This window comes from Dasypus novemcinctus, chromosome 19 (genome assembly GCF_030445035.2).
Source record: "Dasypus novemcinctus isolate mDasNov1 chromosome 19, mDasNov1.1.hap2, whole genome shotgun sequence".
Taxonomy (NCBI): domain Eukaryota; kingdom Metazoa; phylum Chordata; class Mammalia; order Cingulata; family Dasypodidae; genus Dasypus; species Dasypus novemcinctus.
Window position 1 is genome coordinate 81,702,966 of NC_080691.1, and position 20,437 is coordinate 81,723,402.

The 20,437-nt window shown below is 61.3% G+C and overlaps 2 protein-coding genes across 10 annotated transcripts in view; one reads left to right on the forward strand and one right to left on the reverse strand.

Annotated features, from left to right (window-relative positions):
• Positions 1-1,442: 1,442 nt before the first annotated feature.
• On the forward strand, positions 1,443-13,564 carry UBXN6 (UBX domain protein 6). 6 transcript variants are annotated; one of them, XM_058282063.1, is made up of 12 exons: positions 1,453-1,599; positions 3,214-3,288; positions 4,337-4,500; positions 4,862-4,926; positions 5,903-6,031; positions 9,844-9,941; positions 10,245-10,320; positions 10,998-11,082; positions 11,157-11,376; positions 11,850-11,980; positions 12,278-12,426; positions 12,919-13,564. In XM_058282063.1, exons 1-12 carry the CDS (start codon positions 1,517-1,519, stop codon positions 13,045-13,047), a joined length of 1,404 nt encoding a protein of 467 aa, XP_058138046.1. In that variant the 5' UTR covers positions 1,453-1,516; the 3' UTR covers positions 13,048-13,564. The 6 variants fall into 6 exon arrangements, with proteins under 6 accessions (XP_058138048.1, XP_058138046.1, XP_058138044.1 ...); XM_058282064.1 differs by lacking the exon at positions 1,453-1,599 and adding an exon at positions 2,578-2,603; XM_058282066.2 differs by lacking the exon at positions 1,453-1,599 and adding an exon at positions 2,669-3,128.
• An 886-nt stretch (positions 13,565-14,450) lies between these two features.
• The window catches only part of CHAF1A (chromatin assembly factor 1 subunit A), a 30,313-nt gene continuing 24,326 nt past the window's right edge, over positions 14,451-20,437 (reverse strand). For all 4 annotated transcript variants that reach the window (XM_004464207.4, XM_058282067.2, XM_058282069.2 and 1 more), the window contains exons 14-15: positions 15,806-15,902; positions 14,451-14,928 (exon numbers count right to left, since the gene is read on the reverse strand). In XM_004464207.4, the coding sequence (XP_004464264.1) occupies positions 14,828-14,928; positions 15,806-15,902 (198 nt within the window). In that variant the 3' untranslated portion in view covers positions 14,451-14,827. The remainder of the gene's footprint in view (positions 14,929-15,805; positions 15,903-20,437) is intronic.

Consider the following 20,437-nt stretch of genomic DNA (forward strand, 5'->3'; position numbering starts at 1 on the left):
AATGATATAATTAACTCTGACGTATCTAACACCCAGCAACAGTGATTGTGAAAATTTTACCCATTTTGTTTCCTATTTTCCTCCCACGTACATAACAATTTACATATGTAGGTGTGTGTGTTTTGATTTGGTTTTGCAGAAGTATTTTAAAGCACAGCTCATATATCATGTAATTTCACCCAGAAATAATTCAGAATGCATCTCTGATAAAAACTTATTCTTTAACACAACTACCGTGTCTGTATCACCCCTAATACAACTAGCAATGATGGGGAAAAAAAATAGCAATGATGCTTTATATTATCTAGTGTCCGAGACATTCGAATTTCCTTGATGGTGTCAAAAATGTCCTTTTACTGTTCCTGATTCCCTCATTTGATGTTGCAAACTGCCTCCACCCCCCTCTCTCCTAATTTTGCTTTCAACTTTTTTTTTTCTGCTAACCTACCTTAGACTTTATTTACTTATCATAGTATGTCTTTCTTTCCCACCCCCTCAAAAAAAAATCGTGAGCTCACTGGGGCAGGGAATTCTGTTTTCTTTGCTGCTGGTACAGAGTAGCTTCGGAAGAAATAGTAAAGGAGTAAATCATTACAATAGCTGCCATTTATTAACAGCTTCGTACTTGCATGAGGTGGGTGCTATGTAACTGCAGTTCAGAAAGATTCAAGTTTGGGTTGCACTGTCTTTCTTTTACAACGATACAAGGCCTGCAGGATAATCTCGAATCCTAATTTAAGCCCCGTTAAAATCAGGGTTGTGAACGACCTGAATTCTGAAGAATTCTCTCTCCCCACCCGTTACCCCAGCGACAGCCCATGATATATCTCTGTGCAGAGTTTTTGCTCAATCTCCTTGTCTAGCCCTCAGGTTAGGTATCTCCTCCCTCACGTCCCGTCCAGCGCGGAAACTCCAGTTCACTTGCCCGCCCCCGGGCCCCCCAGCCTCGAGCTCGGTGTACCCTCTTCTCCAGAGTCTGTCACACAGTGGGCACGGGGGTGCGGATCCGAGGACTGAAAACGGGGTTGGGTTGTCGGATCCTGGCAGACCTGGTTGAAATGGGAACTTGATCACGTAAAGCACTGGAGAGCCAGGGAAGGTTGTTTTTTTTTAAATACATATTTTTATTATCTTTTTTTAAAAAGATACATAGATCATACAAAACCAGAGAAGGTTCTTGAACAGGGAAAAGGACAGGGCCAGCGCTTCCTCCCTGGGATTCAGTCCACTCGCTTCAAGGAGCCGCCTCGCCAGACTCCAGCGAGACGCGCGCTCGTCGCCCCTGGCAACGGAGTCCGGAAGAACCACCGAGACGCGGGTCGAGAGGGGCAGAGCGGCCGCTCCGGAGCGCGCAGGCGCGCGCGGGGGACGATTGTCACGTGGGCGAGCGCGCGGAGGCGGGATTTCCGGCGGCGTGGTGTTTTCCTTCCGGGTGCTGGCTCCCGCCGGCCCCTCCCTGCCTGGGCCCCGCGCCCCCCGCGCCCCGCGGCCCCCCGCCGCCGGGCCCGCCGCCGCCATGAAGAAATTCTTCCAGGAGATCAAGGCAGACATCAAGTTCAAGAGCGCGGGGCCCGGCCAGAAGCTCACAGACCCGGCGGGGTGTGTGGCGGGCGCGGGAGCGGGGTCCGCGGTCTCGGGGCCCGGGCTGGGGGTCGGGGAGCCGGGGGGGAGGGGCGAGACCCTGGGGGCGGGGCGAGACGGGGTGGAAGGGGGGGTGACAGGAAAGGGGGCGCCCCTTAGGGGGCGGGGCGAAAGGGGCGGGGCTGCCAGGAGGCCGGACCTCCAGGGGCGCTGGCGGGGGCGAGGCCCTGAAGGGGCCGGGGTGGTGTGGGGGGATGTCGGTGACCAGAGGTGGGGGCTGGTCCTGGAGACGCCACGACAACTGGGGGGTCCCCGAGGAGTCGTCGTCAGGCTTGAGGGGCCTGGGAATAGGGATTTGGGCCCTGGGTCGGGAGTGCATGGGAGGATGAGGCGAAAGAGGGAAGGATCTGGAAGCCCCGGGAGTGTGAGGCGGTTGTTGCAAGGGAGACTTGGGAGGTCTGGGGGAATTGGGGTGCTGGCAGGGGCCGAGGAAGGTCCTGGAGGAGATTGGAGGTTGGTGGGCGCAGCGGGGGATGTCTGTGCTGGGGAGAGCTGGTGGCCTCGGGGTTGCTGGTTGGGTCAGCGGGGAGGAAGCTGGAGGGGAGGCTTCTGGGACTTGGCTGGAGCCGCGGCCGGAAGAGAAGAGCCTGGAGCAAGGCTGGAGACGCAGGGAAGCGTGTGAGGGGCCAGCGCCCTGGAGGGGATGGGGAGGAGGTGGAGAGGCGTTTGCGGGGTGCTGCTGCAGGGGAAGATGGGCTGGGAGGGGCTGGGGCTGCTGGCCGGACGGAGGGGGCGGTAGGGCCAAGTGGGTGGGTGGAGGCTGAGAGAGGTGTCAGCCTGAGGAGGGGTCTGTGGGGGAACAATGGAGGTGATTGTGAAGAGGCGGCGACATTGACATTGAGGGGGCCGAGGCAGCAGGATGGGGGTGGGCAGGGGCGGGCAGGGGCTACAAGTCCCGATAATTGGGAGGCTTTTGGGGAAGACAGTGCCAAGCAGGGACGAAGGCGGCTCATGAGGGCCAGGTCCGTGAGTGGGAGAGGGGAGGGGAGAGGGGAACCAGGCTTTGGAAGGAAGAACCTGGTTTTGTCTGGGATCAGGGGCCTGAGGAGGGAGGGGAGGGCAGCTTGAGAGGGGCCGTGGGCCAGGGGAGGGCAGCTTGAGAGTGGTGGGCAAGACATGGGGCTCTTTTCATTTATTCAATAAACAGTGGTCAGGGGGTCGCTGGGGCAGCTGGGACTCTTTTGTGACGGGAAGGAAATGGGGGCTGTGGGTGGGTGGGGGGTGTCACAGCCTGGAGGTGCAGGAGAGGGGAAGTGGGGCACGTCTGGGGCAAGACTGGAGACCCAGCGGTGGGGGGTGGGGACTGTCTGCTCCCACTAAGACTAAGAGGGGAGGCAACGGACAGAAAGATGGATAAATGTATAAGTCAGCTGGCACTTGGCACCATGGAAAAAATAATCAGGGTCAGGGGTGTGGCCGGGAGGACCAGCAGGTGCTCCCGGAGCCCCTTTCTGAGAAGGTGATGTTTGCGCCGAGGCCGGGACGAGGTGAGAGACTTGGCCACGCGGTTGTCGAGCCCTTCTGTCGCTCCCTGCAGGAACCCCAGCCTCATTTTCCCTCTCCCACCCCCAGACAGAACGTTCCAAAGGGAAGCCTGGCCTGGAGACCAGCGCGGATGGAGAGGAGTGCGCCAGGGAAGGAGGCCAGGTGGCCGAGAGCCTGGTGGGCCGCAGGGTGGAGGGTTTTGTGCAGAGGAGAGTGACGGGGGCTGGCAGAGGCTTGAGGAAGTGCCCTCTGGCAGCTCAGCACAGTGGGATCCAGCAAGGGTCACACATAAGCAGTGTTTGGGGAAGTGCAGTTTTTATAGAAAGATCTAGACGTCGGAGGGGCCTGGAGTGGGTCTGCGTGATGCATTTTTCCTCCCACCTTGAGGTAGTGGGGGGAGGACTGGAGTGAGATGGGGCTGGTGGGGCAGAGGCCCGGGGGCCGGGAGAGGACGGCTGCCTGGGATGGTGGGTTGGAGGGGGGTGGGAGGAACTTGGTTCCTGGGACGGTCCTAGGGAGAGCGCACAGATGATTTGAGCAGCTGGGGTCGGTAGAGGATCTGGAGGGACGCAGGAAGGCACAGGTGGGAGAAAGGACTGGAAACGCACCGTGCTGCCAGGTCTTTTCGAGCTAAGAGCCCAGCAGTGGTGAAACTGGCGGAGGGAAATGTGGTGTTTGTAAGGTGTCCCCCTGCCCGTGGTGGCTCACGTGGCCTGGCCCCCTGGCCCCTCCACAGGGCCTGAACTTCTGTCTTCTGCGCGCCTCTCATTTGTGGGGAGGGATCCGAAGAGCTCCCTTGGGGACCGGTCAGGAACTAAACGCGTGGAGTCGCAGGCAGCACCGAGCCTGGGCCCCGACATGCAGTCGGCGCTCAGTCAGTGACGCTGCCCTGCTGTCGCAGACCGGCAGGGCCGAGCATCCCGTGAATAGGGGGGGAAGATCACGTCCCTTGGCCCCGTCAGCTCCTTAAGACGTCGCGGCTCTCTCGCTCCTTCACCCTGACGGGCACCCTCTGGGGGTGTTAGGGGCCCGTTTTGCAGCTGCAGACTCAGGCCCCAGCCGGCTGCGGGGCTGGCCCAGGGTGGCAGAGCCGGGGAGGGGCCACGCGCCCCTGCCTGCTGGGGGTCCCCTGCGTCAGGACCGCCTCCGGCCCCACCGGGGTGGCGGCAGAAGGGCTTCCCGAGGGCCGCTCACTCGCCCTCCGCCGCAGGGAGAAGGCGCCCAAGGAGAAGGCCAACCCGCCGGCCCTCAAGCAGCCGCGCCAGGGCCCCACCGATGAGGCGCAGATGGCGGCCGCGGCCGCCCTGGCCCGGCTCGAGCAGAAGCAGCCGCGGGCCCGGGGGCCCACGTCGCAGGAGTCAATCCGGAACCAGGGTGAGGCGGGGGCTGGGGACCGATGCCCTCGCCCTCCTCCCGTCCTCGTGGCCGGGTCCACGGCTGTTGATGGGTCCCAGAACCCTGGGCTTGGCTCCATGTGAAGGGGCTCTGCGGGGGGAGGCGGTGAAAGTCGCTGGCACCAGAGCCTCTCCGGAGGGGAGCTGCAGCTTGAAGGGGTGGAACTGGGGGCTCATCTGATCTGGGGGCCTGGATGTCAGGGCGCGTCCTCGGGCAGGGGTTGGAGGCAGAGGCTTGGGGGAGGGCTCTCGGGTGGTCGGGTGGGGGGTGGCTGGGCCTGGGGAGGAGGGGGCTCCGGGCAGGGCCCACACCTGCCCCCCTCCTTGTGTTGCCCTTCCAGTGAGAAAGGAGCTTCGGGCGGAAGCGGCGGCCAGTGGCAACCCCGAGTCCCCAGGGACCAACGCGGTAAGAGCGTCAGGGGGCGGCAGTGCGGGGAGCCGAGCCCCCGGGAAGGCCCGATTTCACGCCAGCCCTGTGCAATGAGCACCTGGTGCTGGGGGGGCGGGGGGAGGGACCCGGGGCTCCAAGGCAGGTTGGGGGCACCCCCACTTGATGGCCAGAGGCAGGGCATGGGTGAGTGGGGCGTGGCTCGTCAGCACCTAATGACACCAGGCTCGGGCGCTCGGGCAGCACTTAGCCCCTGTGAGCTCGTTGTTTCCTTCCTGTGACTATGGGGGAGGTGATTTGCAGGAGAGAGAACTCTCGAGGTTGTGAGAGGTAAAGCCAGCTGTTCTTGGTCATACACCCTGAAACGGGGGGCCAGGACTGGAACCCCGGTTTGTCTGACTCCAAAGCCCATACCCTTAGCACCGTCCTCTGCTGCCTTCCTCAGAGGACCTGGTGTAATCCGGGAGACCTTCCCGTAGGAGGCAGGCTTCAAAGGAGAGTGAAGTGCAAAGGGGCTTCCAAGCAGCTTGGCCATGAGGACTCACTGCATTTCCAAGCAGAAGGAACCCCTGAGATTGCCTAGAAACCGAGGCCCAGAGACAGGCCGGGGCTGGCCCCGGGTACCCTGCGACTCCTGCTCCCAACCTAGGACAGCCTTCTTGCCAGGGCACGGGGCAGGATGTGGCCCGGCCCGAGCAGGTGACCACCACAGCTGTTGTCGGCCCTGCCCCTCGGCGAGCGCTTGCTCACGTCAGAAGCCGCTGACGGCTTCCCAGCCCCGCCCTTGTTTCACCCCGTGGCTCCCCGCAGGATGTTTTACCAGAAAACAGGCTCGGGGGGCTCGGTTCACTTGGCCGAGGTGTCCCACGGCGAACGAGCAGAGGGGCCCGGGCTGTCCGGCTCTTTAAGGGCCGCCCTCCAGGGCCCAGGGCACTGGGCTGGCTCGGGAGTGCCCCCCCACCCCGGGCCAGGCTCAGACACCTCCCCCCCCCAGGTCCCTGAGCCCAAGGAGGAAGGCGCGGCGCACCTGGCTGTGCCTGGAGTCTACTTCACCTGCCCGCTCACGGGGGCCACCCTGAGGAAGGAGCAGCGGGACGTCGGCATCAAGGAGGCCATCCTCTCGGTGAGCGGCGGGCCTGGGCGTCCCCACCCTTTCCATCCCAGAGGTTCCAGCGCCCGAGCCACCCCCAGGGAGCCTGGGGGTACGAGTCCCTCGTAGAGTTGTGCAGTGGCTTTGTTTGGTGTTTGTCTGTTTTTCTGTTTGCTGTTGCAGTCTTTGTATAGAGGTAATATTTATATGTATGGGGTAGGGAACTCAAGAGGTACAGAAGGGGTGTGTGGAGAAATACCTTCCCCCGTGCTCAGCCTCCCTTCCTAGTCCCCTGCTGTAAGTACTCTAGGTCCCCGGCAGAGCTGTCCCTGGTACATTTGATCCTCATTATTCAGGTTCTGTACTTAGAAATCACTAGGATCTGCTCCCCCCCCATCAACACCCAAGGCTGCCTTGGCGGACATTCGCTGACACACGCAGGGCGGTGAAAAATTCGAGCCATCCGACGCGCGTGCTCCCAGCTGAGGTCAAACAAGGTGACGCCGTGCCTTCCCGTTTGCACTTCTGTGCTGTAAAAAGTGCCCTGCACACGGTCTACCGAGCGTCACACTTTGTGCACCGTCGTGCTTTCTGCAGCCGCTCCCGCTGTCGAAGTGGCCCCTCAGGGTAGTGCTGAAGTGCTGTCTAGTGTTGCTCAGGAGACGAAGGCCACAGCGTGCCTCGCGGAGGAGACAGGCACTCGGGGAGCTTCGTTCAGTCGTGCGCTGTGGTGCTGCTGGCCCTGGGTTCAAGGTTAATGAGTCAGCACTACCTAGAAAATAAGGTCTCTGAACAGAAAGGCTAGGTATCGATTGGTTGGGAAAAACGTGACCAGAGTCTCACAGAATCCTAAGCCTGTGTCCCCCCGGAGCAGTGGGTCCGTGTTTGCTAATTCAGCATTCACGCCTGACTACCGTGAAATCTGAGAATTGACTCTCTAGAGAAACCACTGATGTTTTTACATCTCATCCATCTGCTTTTGTTTTACATAAAAGGTAACATACTGTGTCTGCCCAACGTTATAAACTTTATGCCAGGGACTCGGACGTGGGCATATTATTCTGCCGACCACTCCACTCCACACTTACCAGGTGTTGACATTTTTGTTCCGTTCGTTTCGTTGTTGTCACTCTCGTCTGAGGCATATGAGGGAAGTTTCCACATTCTCTTTGGCATCTCCCTAGCATTCCACTGCAAGCTGTTCCAGAACTTACTTACCCAGCCCGCACTGATGAGCAGAGGACGCCCGTTTCCCATCTAGTAAGAACAGTTATGCAAGAGAGAGGCTGCATGTCCCTCGCTGTGCACTGTAGGCTCAGCTCCAGAAGTGGCTTTCTTGGGACAAAGGGCACAAGCATCTGTGATTTGGATACTCATGACCAGATGAGTATCTTCTTAGCGTCATGGAGAAAGGACAGTATGCAAAAGTGCCCCCTTTTCCCTGTCCCCTCACCAGCACTGAGTCCTCCAAGCTTTTTGGCCTTTACACAAATTGATAGGTGAGAAAGCATCTCAATTGGCATTTCTGTAATTTTGGGTTAGGTTGGTCATGTTTTCCAGGAGAACGCATCCTTTGTCCATTTTTCTATTTGGTGATCAGTTTTTTATCTTATTGATTTAAAGATGGTCTTTATTTTTTAAAGATTTATTATTTCTTTCTCACCCCCCAACCCGGTTGTCTGCTCTCTGTGTCCATTTGCCGTGTGTTCTTCTGTGTCCACTTGTATTCTTGTCAGCAGCTCCGGGGATCTGTGTCTCTTTTTATTGCGTCATCTTGCTGCGTCAGCTCTCCGTGTGGGCGGCGCCATTCCTGGGCAGGCTGCACTTTCTTTCGTCCTGGGCGGCTCTCCTTACGGGGCGCACTCCTTGCGCGTGGGGCTCCCCTATGCGGGAGACACCCCTGCATGCCACAGCACTCCTTGCGTACATCAGCACTGTGCACGGGCCAGCTCCACACGGGTCAAGAGGCCCAGAATTTGAACCCTGGACCTCCCATGTGGTAGGCGGACGCTCAATCAGTTGAGCCAAATCCACTTCCCTAACGATGCTCTTTATATATTAGGTGAAATTGCTTCTTTGTCTCTAATATAAGTTGCCAATTTTTTTTTCCAGTGACTTTTTTTTTTTTAGTTTTTCCATGCAGAAATTTTGATCTTGGTGTAATTGAATTTGTCAGTCTTATTTTACGGCCTTTGGATTTCGTGTCACACTTAGAAAAACCTTTCCCAAGTCAATGTTGAAACAATCTTCCTGTGGTTTTTCTGGGATTTTTTTGTTTTGCTCTTCACTGCTGTTTTGTTTGCTTGTTTTAATACTTAATGCTTAGATCCAACTAGTATTTATCTCGGCATAAAATATGAGATAAGAATCCATTGTTGTCGTTTTTTTCCCCAGATAGCAATGCGGTTTGTTCCCAACCCTGCTTATTAAAAACAGCTGTCTTTTCCCCACTGATGGGAAATTCTACTTTTACTGCAAAGTGAATTTCTTTATAGACTCAGGTCTTCCTGGGCATTCTGTCCCTCTGTCCCTGGTGTGTCCACGTGCTGTGACTGCAGTCACCTAGAAGAGCAGCTGCCCTCCGAGGCGAGGTGCTCGTCCTGGTAGCACTGGGAACACATGGCCGCGGCCCAGGCGTGCCCTCTGCGTCTCTCTCTCTCTCTGCCCCTCTATGTCCCTACCTGCTGCCTGCCCCTGTCCCCTAAATTGGCAGGCCGGGCTGGGCCCCAGGCTGAAGTTTGCAGAGAACTGGCTCAGTCTGGATTAGAAGCCCAGAAGCTCAGCCAGGCCCCGGCCTGCCCCCCTGGGCTCTCCAGCAGGCTAGGCCAGGCGCAGAGGGACCGTCCTGGGCCAGGCCGTACATAATCGGATGTGTGGCCCCAGCTGGCCCCGTCACACCCCCAGATGAGAAAGCCGCTATTTCCTGGGTGGCGCAAAGCCTTTGGGGCCCAGAGTGCCAGCCCCGCTTGCTGTACGACAGTGGACTTTTGAGGGCAGCGGGGACTCGGGCTGCGCGCCCTGGCTGCCGTGGGCGTGACAGCTTTGCTCCCCAGTCTTGTTCCTCGCCGAGGTCACTGGTTCTTGGCCTGCCCCCCCTGCCCGCCGCCGGCCACCGTGGGTGGCACCCCCCGGGCTGAGGCCAGGAGAGGCTGCGAAGCCCTCAGCGCCAGCCGGGCCTCCTCCCTGCCTCGCTCGCGCTCGCCTGGCAGCCAGTGGCACGCAGGGCGCTGCGTCTGTCAGGAGCAGGCGCTGGCGGGTCGGCAGTTGGCCCCCTCTCTCACCCCCGGGCCGCAGGCTTCAAGAGGTCGCCGGGTGCACCTGCCGCCAGTCCCTGTCGCATGCCATCTGTGCAGCCCTGGACGCAGGGCCTGGCGTCCACCTCGTCCTTCAGAAACTGGCGGTCGTTAGGGACCGTCCAGGGAGCACCAGGAGGTCGGGAGAGCCGACGCCCGCGGCGGCTCAGGAGGCAGCAGCGCTCGGGCCGGGGGCACGCGTGCCCGTGGGCTGGAGGTTCCAAGCCGGGGTGCAGGCCGAGGTCAGCGGAGCCAGCTGGACCCCGAGCTCTCAGCCTGCGCCTCCAGCAGGCGGAAGCGCGAGGCACGCTTCCGTGTTCACAGGCTCCCTTCGCCTGGAGGTGGGGACGTGGGGACGCGGCCGGGCCCGCAGCCCTGGGAAGGGCCTCCCCCCTTCCGGTTTCGCCCGCACATATGGTTGCGTTTACTCTGTTAAGCGCTGCCGCGAGGCCCTCACCATCACTCTGTTGTGCTTGTCGCGCCGCCTGAGTGGCGAGCCGGCCCGGCCGCTTGGGCACGGGACGGTCCCCGACATGCCTCCCCCCCCCCCAGCACTTCTCCACGGACCCGGTGGCCGCCTCCATCATGAAGATCCACACGTTCAACAAGGACCGGGAGCGCGTGAGGCTGGGCGTGGACACCATCGCCAAGTGAGGCGGCGCCCGCCCTTCCCTCCCGCCAGCGGCCCCCGCGTCCTCGTCCGGCCCGCGAGCGGGTCTAGACCGGGACCGCCCAGCCCTGGCCTCCCTTCAGGGCCATCCGGGGGCTGCGGGGGGGGGGGTGCAGGCCTGGGCGCCCGCAAGTCCGTGTTCTGAGGAGCCCCCCCTGCCCCAGCGGACCCCTCTCGGCGCAGGAAGCCCGGCCCGCACCCTGGCCGGGGCACCCACAGGACTGAGGAGGCGGTGTTTTCCCGCGTGGGGGCTCCTGCCTCAGCCTCCCCTCGCGCTCACCAGGTACCTGGACAACATCCACCTCCACCCCGAGGAGGAGAAGTACCAGAAGATCAAGCTGCAGAACAAGGTGTTCCAGGTGGGCTGCCACTCGGGCCAGGGCTGGGGACGGCGGGGGCACGAGCGGCACGGGCCGGGCGGGCCGGGGACGGCGGGGGCGCGGGCGGCACGGGCTGGGCGGGCCAGGGACGGCGGGGACGCGGGCGGCATGGGCCGGGCGGGCCGGGGCCGGCGGGGGCGCGGGCGGCACAGGCTGGGCCGGCAGGGTCCGGGCAGGTTCTGAAGGAGCCGGTGGATCTGGCCGGGCCTGCGCCACAGGCCGCGGCCCCCCCGCCGCGCGTTTTGTTTGGGCCTCGAAGCTCGTTTCTTCCTCTGTTGGAAGCTGCGAACACATCAGCTTTGGGGAGGTTTTACCCACGCAGACCTGGGGCGTCTCTTGAGAACTCCATGTTCTGGCCAGCCTGGCCTGGGTCCCCTCCACTCTGCCGGACACCCAGACAGCTGCTTCCTGTGGGCCCTGCAGGCCCGGCGCCCCCAGCTCCCCCTGCCTTTGTGACCCCCTGGCCCGCGCCCAGCCTGTGGGCCTGCACCCCTGCTTCCCGCCCTCGGGCTGCACACCCGTCTCCCAGCTGCCGAGCAGCCTGCACCGCCCCTTAGAGATGCGGGTCTGCGTCGGGCAGGGTGGGTGGCGTGGGCTGGAGGCTGCAGGTGCCGCCCAGGCCCGGGGCCCTCACGGCCCGCGGCTCCCCCCGCCAGGAACGCATCAACTGCCTGGAGGGCACCCACGAGTTTTTCGAGGCCATTGGCTTCCAGAGGACGATGCTTCCCGTTCCCGGGCAGGGTAAGAGGCGCGCAGGCGGGCGGGGGGCGCGGTGGGCGCGGGGCCCAGCGGCAGTGCCCTCCGTGCGCCCGCAGACGACCCCGAGGAGTTCTACGTGCTGAGCGAGGCGGTGCGGGGCCAGCCGCAGAGCCTGGACAGGCACAAGGAGCAGCTGCTGCGCGCCGAGCCCGTGCGGGCGCTGCTCGACCGGCAGCGCAGGGTCTTCCGGCCCTCGGCCCTGGCCGCGCAGTTCGACCTGCCCGGGGACTTCTTCAGCCTCACGGCGGAGGAGCTGCGGCGTGAGCAGCGGCTCAGGTGGGCGGGGCCAGCCTGGACAGCGGGGCGGGGCCAGCTGGGGCGGGGCCAGCTGGGCGGAGCATGGGCTAGGGGCGTGGCCAGCCTGGGCAGTGGGGCGGGGCCACCTGGGCGGAGCAGGGGCCAGGGGCGTGGCCATCCTGGACAGTGGGGCGGGGCCAGCTGGGGCGGGGTACCTGGGCGGAGCAGGGGCCAGGGGCGGGACCAGCCGGGGCAGTGGGGCGGGGCCAGCTGGAGCGGGGTACCTGGGCGGAGCAGGGGCCAGGGGTGGGGCAGCCTGGGCAGTGGGGCGGGGCCAGCTGGGGCGTGGCTACCTGGTGGTGGTGGGGGGGACCAGTGGTGGGGCCAGCTGGGGCGTGGGCAGCCTGGGCAGCGGAGCGGAGCCTGCTGGGGACTTGGGCGGTGGGGCGGGGCCAGCTGGGGCGGGGCTACCTGGGCGGTGGGGCGAGGCCGAGCAGCTTCTGGGCGCCCAGGGCGGACGCAGTGGAGCGGCTGAGCGTGCTGCGGACCAAGGCCATGCGGGAGAAAGAGGAGCAGAGAGAGCTGCGCAAGTACACCTACACGCTGCTGCGCGTGCGCTTCCCCGACGGCTGCCTCCTGCAGGGTGCGTCCCCGCGGCTGGCGGGCCCTGGTCGCGGGGCCGAGAGCGGAGCCCCTGGAGCCACGGTGTGGTGGGAGACTTTCCCGGGCAGCAGTGGCCTGTTTCCCTGTCGCTGAGGCTTTGCTGCCCCTTCTCCTCTCCTGCCATCTCTCCTCTCCTCTCTCCCCCTTCCCAAAGTTGCTTCAAGTCCCCTGGGTCTGTGTGCCAGTTCCCAGAGGAAGCTCAGGGAGCGCCGTGGGTCAGGCAGAGGGCCTGGGTGGGCCCCGGGGTGCCCGCTCTGACACCCCCTCATTTCCGCAGGGACCTTCTATGCCAGGGAGCGGCTCTCGGTGCTGTACAGCTTCGTCCGGGAGGCCCTGCAGAGTGACTGGCTGCCTTTTGAGCTGCTGGCTTCGGGAGGGCAGAAGTTGTCGGAGGAGGAGAATCTGGCCTTCAACGAGTGTGGGCTGGTGAGTGGGGGGCGTCCCCAGGACTCAGGGTCCCTCTAGCAGCCCCCTTGGTCCCCCGTGCTGTCTGTTAAATACCCGGTCCACTCCCTTGCAGTGACTTTGCGTGAGTTGCTTTCTCTGCCTCTGTTTCCCCCTGTAGGACGGGGACAGGGCTGTTACTTTGGGTCTTCCCAGAAGCAGAACCAAGACGGGGTGGGAAGCGCAGGGACTCACTGGGGGCGTGCCTGTGCAGGACAAAGGGGAAGCCGCAGGAGGCCACGGAGGGGCAGGGAGGGGAGGAAGGGGCTGCACAGGTGAGTCAGGTGCTGCCGGGGTCAGAGCTGCGGCCGGGCTGGCAGCAAGGGCCGCCTGCGGGGGGCTGGCTTGCTGTCACCCCGTCCTTCCGGCTGGCCGGGAGCAGCCCGGGGCAGGTGTGGCTCCAGCGCGAACACGGGCTTCACGGGCTCCCGAAGGCCGAGGCGAGGCTGACGGCTCCGACGCCCTGTGCCGCAGGTGCCCTCGGCCCTCCTGACCTTCTCGTGGGACGTGGCCGTCCTAGAGGACGTCAGGGCTGCAGGTGCCGAGCCAGATGGGAGCATCCTGAAGCCCGAGCTCCTGGCGGCCATCGAACAGCTCTCGTGAAATAAAAGCAGGGGTGGCCTGAGCCCCAGCGGGCCTGTGTCGTGCGGCCCCTGCTTCCTGCTCCACCCGGTCCCTCTCCCTCCCTCCCTCACCTTCCTCCAGGAAGTGAGTCCTGGCCCCAGAGCACCCGAGAGGCCTAGGGAGGGGGCCCAATGGTTTTGGCCCTGAGTCCCATCCTGGCGACCAGCGCGGGCCTGGGGCCACAGATGTGCACCTGTGGCCGTGCCTGGCGCGGGCCATGGCGGGGCCCCCGTGCCTGCCCTCGCTGCCCTCACCAGCATTTACGCTAAGCATTCTGGCCGCTGTGAATGTATTTAGTGGGAACCTGGGTGTGCGAGTGACGCGGGCACCGCCCTGGGCAGGAGGCAGAGCAGGTCTGCAGCACGGGTTGGTGGGGCACGGCTTCCCGCGTGGTGGGTTGCCGTGGACAATGGCAGAAGAGGAGACACTGGCCGGCCAGTGAGCAGATCTGTGGTTGCTGAGCGATGAGCCTGAATAAACAGATCTGTAGATGTTCTTTGGAGGCTGATTCCTAGGAGTGGGCGGCACGGGCCATGGGCAGCACCGGGGAGACGGGACCCCAGGCTGGGCCCTCCCCTTGGGCGGGTGTCAGGGCGTCTGGGGCTTTTCTGGGGAGGGGTCACAGCCACAGGCGCTCCCTCCACCCTTAGCGAGGGCACCCCCTGAGCGCCGTCAGCAGCCACCAGCTCTCAGGAGCCCAGCTTTACTCCTGTGGGCAGACGGTGGCCCCCAGGGACACAGAAGTAACTCCCAGGGCCTGGGCACGCGGCCCCCTGCAGATGGAACTACGTGAAGGATTCTGGAGATGGGAGACCATCTGGGCTAGTCGGGTGGCCCTGTGGGTGCTCGGCGGCTGCTACTGAAGCAGCCCAGGCCCCAGCTGTCCTAGGACTCGGTTACAAGCATTTGACACGCAAGCGTTGGGGATGGGGTTGGTTTGGGGAGCGTGTCCCCGGGTGGTCTCTGCTTCGACACCGCTGGATCAGGGTCCCTGTTCCAGGGCCGAGGTTCACTGGCCTGAGACCAGGGTGACGTCAGCCCTCCCAGGCTTAAGGGGACACCGGGGCCGGCTGCCTCCACACTTCACCCCAGGAAGGCCCGGGAAGCTGGGGGGACGGGTCCTCAACACGCCTAGCAGGAAGGCACAGCCCTGAACCCCCAGGACGGGCAGGAGGGGCCTGCGTGCTGAGAAGCCCCAGGAGCCGGGTGCGGAGGGGAAACTGCAGACAGACGGCTTCCGCGAGTCCGTGAGCAGCGCCGCAGCCCCATGCGGGCCGGGCCCAGGAGAGGCGCGGAGGCCGGGGGGCCAGGGGCGGCGACGGCACAGCACGGGCAGAGCCAGGCACGCCAGCCTTTAAAGAACAGACAGACCAGAGCAGGGCTAGAGAATAAGAGTTTATATACTCCCTCTGCGCCGCCGGGTGCCCACGTCCACGGCTGGCGCTCCCCCCGGGCCTCCGGGTCCTGTACAAGCGTCTGGTGGCAGCTCCTGCCCGAGAGTCTGGAGGGTGAGCAGGCGCCCCGTGCAAGCACATCTCCATAATGCTTTATTAAAGGGCAGGTCATATGCAGCTTTAAAAATTTTTACAAACATCCAAAAGAACTAATCAAGCATCCTATATAAAATTTTCCAGACTTCCGGGGAGGTCTGTGAAGCAGGACAAAGTGCTCTGTACACGGGGACGGCGGGACTTTCAAGTATCTGGTCTGCGCTGGCGAGTTCACCCTGCCGTCCTACTCTGCGCTTAGCCGGGAGGGCTCAGGAGGGGCCGAGCGCGCTGGCGGGCAGGGCGCCCTCGCTGGTGTCCATGGCCGCCAAGCCCTCAGCCTCTGCAGTGGCTCCACAGGGGGCCTGGGCCTCTGGAAGGCAAGGGGGGGGTCTTCAGCTGGCCACGCCCACCACGCTCCCCGAGGAGGCGCTGCGCCACCCACTCAGGCCAGAGCAGCCCTGGCAGCCTTTGAGGGGCAGGGGTGGTGGAAGAGTGGGGGTGGTCCCGAGCCGACCGCGGGAAGAGGCGCAGCTCAGCCCACCAGACAGAGGCTCAGGTTGGCCGGCCCTTCCAGGGCCTTCGACCCTGCCCCCTCGGCTCGAAGTCCCCCGGGGGTGACCCCCCCGACCCTGCCCCTCGGCTCGAAGCCCCCCGGGAGCGACGCCCCCCCCCCCGACTCCTGGCCTGCAGAGCCCGGCGGGGCCCGGCACTCCAGCCTTCCCGCTCTGCTGTGCACGTCCTCAGCCTGGAGCGCAGCCCCCCGCTGCCCCTTCCCCACCGGCCTGTTAACAGGGACCTGAGAGCCCCCACGCCTCTGCCCTGGCCCTTTCCCCTTTCAGCACTGAGCCCACAGGTAACGGTCCCTATGTCATAGCTCTGGGCAGAGCCCCCGGGCACCACCACGGCCCAGCACGCCTGGGGGACCAAGAGGAGGGCCCTCCACACGGTCCTCCACGAAGAAGGACGTTCCCATCACGGGAGGGGGCTGTCGGGGGAGCTCGGCGCCTCCGCGAGGCCGGGTCCAAGCCCAGCCGCCCGCCTGGCCCTGGCAGAGGCCGCGCCTCCCCGATGCGGCCCGACCACCAATCCTCTAAACGTAACTCCACAGGCGGGCTGGAACCCACCGCCCAGCACGCCAACCAGCCCCCAGCGCCTCTCCAGACCTCTGCACTCCATCCCGTTGCGCAGGGAAGGAGAACACGCGCGCTTGACGGCAGGCGCCTACGAGGGTGTGGACCCCTTCTCACCCCCAGCGTCCGGGATATCCATGCTCGGGCACTCGCCCTCCTCTTCCTCCTCCTCCTCCGTGTCCGCCTGGAAGCCGTCCATGTCCCCAGCTCCAACCTGAACAGGTAAGGATGGGGGCCGTCAGCAGGAGACGCCGGCCAGCACGCGGCGGGGCCTTTCCACCAGGCTGACGCCGGAGGCTGCGGCGCTGGAGTCCCGGGTCTTGTGACGCACCCTTCGGGCCTACTAAACCCCTAACACATCCAGACAGTCTGGGTGTCCTCCACCCATGGTGGCATCTGAGTCACCAGCTTGGAGAGGCTTGTTTGCTGACCCGTGGCCATGGGAAAGTGCTGGCGTTCTCTGCTCTGAACACTGCCGTCATTGTCTGACCTGAGTATGGAAATTATCTGTGACTAAGGAATTCTTGATGTTTGGTTTACTTTGAAAAGAAACTGGTAAAGCACTTTGAATTTATTTTAAGTCAATGGCTGATGGGAGCAGGTGTAGCTCAGTGGTTGAGTGCCTGCTTTCCATGTATGAGGTCTTGGGTTCAATCTCTGGTACCAACTGAAAAAACAAAAAAGGGAAGCCGATGTGGCTCAAACGACTGGGCTCCTGCCCGCCATACTGAGGGTCCCGCGTTCAGTTCCCAGAGCCTCCTGGTGAAGAGCAGCCTGGCCCATGCGGCGCAGAGAGCTGGTGCGACAAGGTATGATGCAACAAAAAAAGAGACAGTGAGAGACCCAACAAAGCAGGAAGCTGAGTGGTTCCGGCAATTGAGCGCCTCTCTCCCACATCGGAAGGACCTGGAATTGGTTCCCACTGCCTCCTGAAGAAAAGACGAGAAAAGAAAGACAAGCAGACACAGAATGCACAGCAAATGGACAGAAAACAGACAGCGAGCACAAGCAGCAGGGGTTGGAGAAGGGAATAAATAAATAAATAAAACAAAAAGATGATAAACAGGGAAAAAGTAGCGGGGCAGGTGTAACTCAGTGGTTGAGCACCTACTTTCCATATACGAGGTCCCAAATTCAATCCCTGGTACCTCCTAAAGAGAAAGTAACAAATGGCTGAGAATTCTTTGCCCGTCCTCCCAATAGCTTAACCCACCCTGCCCCAGCGCCTGACAACTCGTTTAAGTTAGGTGTAGACCAGTTTTGCCAGCGAGAACACCAGGCAGCCGTGGAGGGGTCAGCAGGGACAGGGACCTCCGCCTGAGGGGCGGCATTTCCTACGACATTCCACGTTTTCCCCAGAGAAGGCGGACGACAGCAAGCAGCAGGACTGACTCCAAACCTTAACCTCTCACACGAGCGCTTGCAGCCTCTGTAAACCCAGAAGAAAACCCAGCGGCGGAAAAGCGCATCACCACCTCGAGGGTCCGCAGCGCTCGCGCGCCGGGAAGCCCTCACTGCAGCATGCCCGTGAAGGATAACAAAAGCCGCAAACCCGTCAGACTGGGAAACAGGTCCCCGCGTGGCGTTAGGAACACAGACCTGGCCCGCGGCCCCGTCAGCTCTGAGCGGCTCAGCCCTGCCCCTGGACTCACAGGCAGATGGAGACTGAACGGACCCCCGCCCGGGCGCCCGGGAGCAGTGCCGAGACGGCTCCAAGGCCTTTGAGGAAAGAAGGTAACACTTAACTATGTCGATGGAGGCCACTGGTGGGAAGACATTCATCAGAAGGAACAGACCAATTTCTTTATAGCCATCCCAAGTCCCTGGGCCCACCAGAAAGGAAATGCAAGCGTTGATGAACTAGGTTTTCTTAATTTTTCTTCTAGTACCAGGGCCGGGGAATGAACCTGGGACCTCCTACGAGGGTAGCTGGCGCTCAGCCACTGGGCCACATCAGATACCCCGAATTGGTTTCTTTGTTTGTTTATAGGAGAGACCGGGGATCAAACCCAGGACCTCATATTTGGGAAGTAGGTGCTCAACTGCTTGGGCTACACCTGCTCCCCTAGGCTTCCTTCTGATGCAAAACTTTTTAGAGGAATGACACCCACCCATAATCCTCCAGGCAAAGCCTGGCTTTTAAAGCGTTCTGAGAAATGAGGACAGTTCAGGTCCCGCTCTGCTGAGCTGTTGTCAGCAGCTTACTGCAGTGGGAGAAGTCATTACTGTACCTGACATTACTGCATGTGGTATGTCAGAGATAGAAATGGGGGACTGTGTAGACATGCCATAGTTAAGAAAATAGCAAATACACAGAAAGAAGATCGTGCAACACCTAGTATTGAGTTTCATTTTGATCATAGAATATATTTTGTTGGAAAGGTCAAAACACCCTTTCAAAACTTTAAAAATAAACCTGAGGGAAAATGTGGTTTAAGCAGCTGGGTGCCCGCCTACCACCTGGGAGGTCCTGGGTTTGGTTTCTGATGCCTCCTAAAGAAGACGAGCAAGACAGCAGGCTGGCATGGTGGCTGACACAACAAGATGATGCAATGAGAAGACCCTATGAGTATACACAAAGAGAGACACAACAAGCAGGAAGCAGATGTGGTTCAAGCAATGAGGTGCCTCCCTGCCACATGGGAGGTCCCGGGTTTGGTTCCCAGTGCCTCCTAGAAAGCCGACGAGCACACAACAGACACAGAGCTGCAAACAATACGAGGGGGAGGAGAAATAAATAAATCTTTTTTTTTAATTAAAAAAAAAAAACAAACACCTGAGGCCCAAGGTCACAGTGAGTGTCACAAAGACATCTGGCAGGGAATTGGACTTGGCCCAATGGATAAGGCGTCCGCCTACCACATGGGAGGTCTGCAGTTCAAACCCCGGGCCTCCTTGACCCGTGTGGAGCTGGCCCAAGCGCAGTGCTGATGTGTGCAAGGAGTGCCGTGCCACGCAGGGGTGTCTCCCACAAGGGGAGCCCCACGCGCAAGGATTGCACCCTGGAAGGAGAGCCGCCCAGCACAAAAGAAAGTGCAGCCTGCCCAGGATTGGCACCGCACATGGAGAGTTGACACGGCAAGATGACGCAACAAAAAGAAACAGATTCCCAGTGCCGCTGATAAAGATAGAAGCAGTCACAGAAGAACACGCAGCAAATGGACACACAGAGCAGACAACTGGGGGGGAAGGGGAGAGAAATTAAAAAAACAAAAACAAAGACATCTGGCAACCAAGCTGGAGCCTAACCCAGCCCCACTAGATTCTGAAGCCTTTTGAACATCTGACTATTATAACCTCTACCTTAAAAGATTTAAAAATTCTCAAAAAGTAAAAGACCAACTCCCGTTTAAAACATTCATATAACGTGGCAAGTTTAGCAACAACTCTCTGAGGGTACAAAAACATTACCAGCGGCTTTATCAGAATGCAGGGGAGATTTCATCTGTGGGTGTGCGTTTCCAATCCAGCACTCTCAGTTTCATTCAGTTTCCCATTTTGTCTAAGTGTCATACTGGGGAAGGCCCTGCCGTTGGTACCCATTCCCTTCCCCTTCCCAAATGGCTCTGGGATTTGTTTGGGGGCTAAGGTCTCATTTCCCCAGATTCTGGCAGTCAGGGGCGGCTATGCCAAGGAAACCTGGCCAGGAAGACAAGGGGAGCCTGCCAGGAAGCCTCCTAGGGAGGGCTCTGGCCTCCCCCAACCCCCTGCACACGAGAAAGGCCACACGCCAAGGAAGGTGGGAGCAGAAGATGGGAGGAAGCAGCCCTGCCCAGGACGTGCTGCTGTGGATAGACCCCTGTGGTCTCCGCCACAGTGGCAGGGCGTCCTGTTCTTGCAGCCCAAGGCAATCCTAGCAGGCTTGAAGTGCTCAGGGAGGCTGCTCACAGGACCCCACACCCCCAAGGCAGCTGCTCTCGAGCTTTCCTTCTATGGTGCACCCCCCAGCGCGTTAGAACCCTGAGAAAGCAGAGGTGCAGAAACATTGCTCAGGCCGGACATGCCCAGGAACCTGAGCTTTTAACCCACTCCTTGAGTGAGGGGTTTAGACCCCCAAGTGCAGCGGTCAAGCAGGCAGCTGGTGTGTGCCCATGTTCCCAGCTGCGTGGCCAAGTACAGTGGTCAAGCACGTGGCTGGTATGTGCCCGTGCTCCCAGCTGCATGGCCAAGTGCAGTGGTCAAGCAGGCAGTTGATGTGTGCCTGTGCTCCCAGCTGCATGGCCAGGTGCAGTGGCCAAGCACGTGGCTGGTGTGTGCCCGTGCTCCCAGCCGCGTGGCCAAGTGCAGTGGTCAAGCACACAGCTGGTGTGTGCCCGTGCTCCCAGCTGCGTGGCCAAGTGCAGTGGTCAAGTACGCAGCTGATGTGTGCCTGTGCTTCCAGCTGCGTGGCCAAGTGCAGTGGTCAAGCGTGCAACTGGTGTGTGCCTGTACTCCCAGCTGCGTGGCCTCAGGTGGGTCCCTCTGTGCTGTGAAGGGATCAGAGACCGTGGGGAGCACACGGGGCCCTGGCCTACGGGGTTCATTACCACACGGTGCATGCTTCCCACCTGTCAACCTCTCTGACCTTCATTTAATTGGGAGCATTTTTTTCTTGGCGATTAGTAGGCAGCTTTCCATCAGTGAAACTTGGCAATTCCTGCCAGGGAGCTCAGCACAGTGCCTGGCACATGAGAATGTGTAATGGTGCTCAAGTGACTATTTTCCACGCAGAGACCCTCAGGCACACACACTGACAAGCAGGGGGTAGCG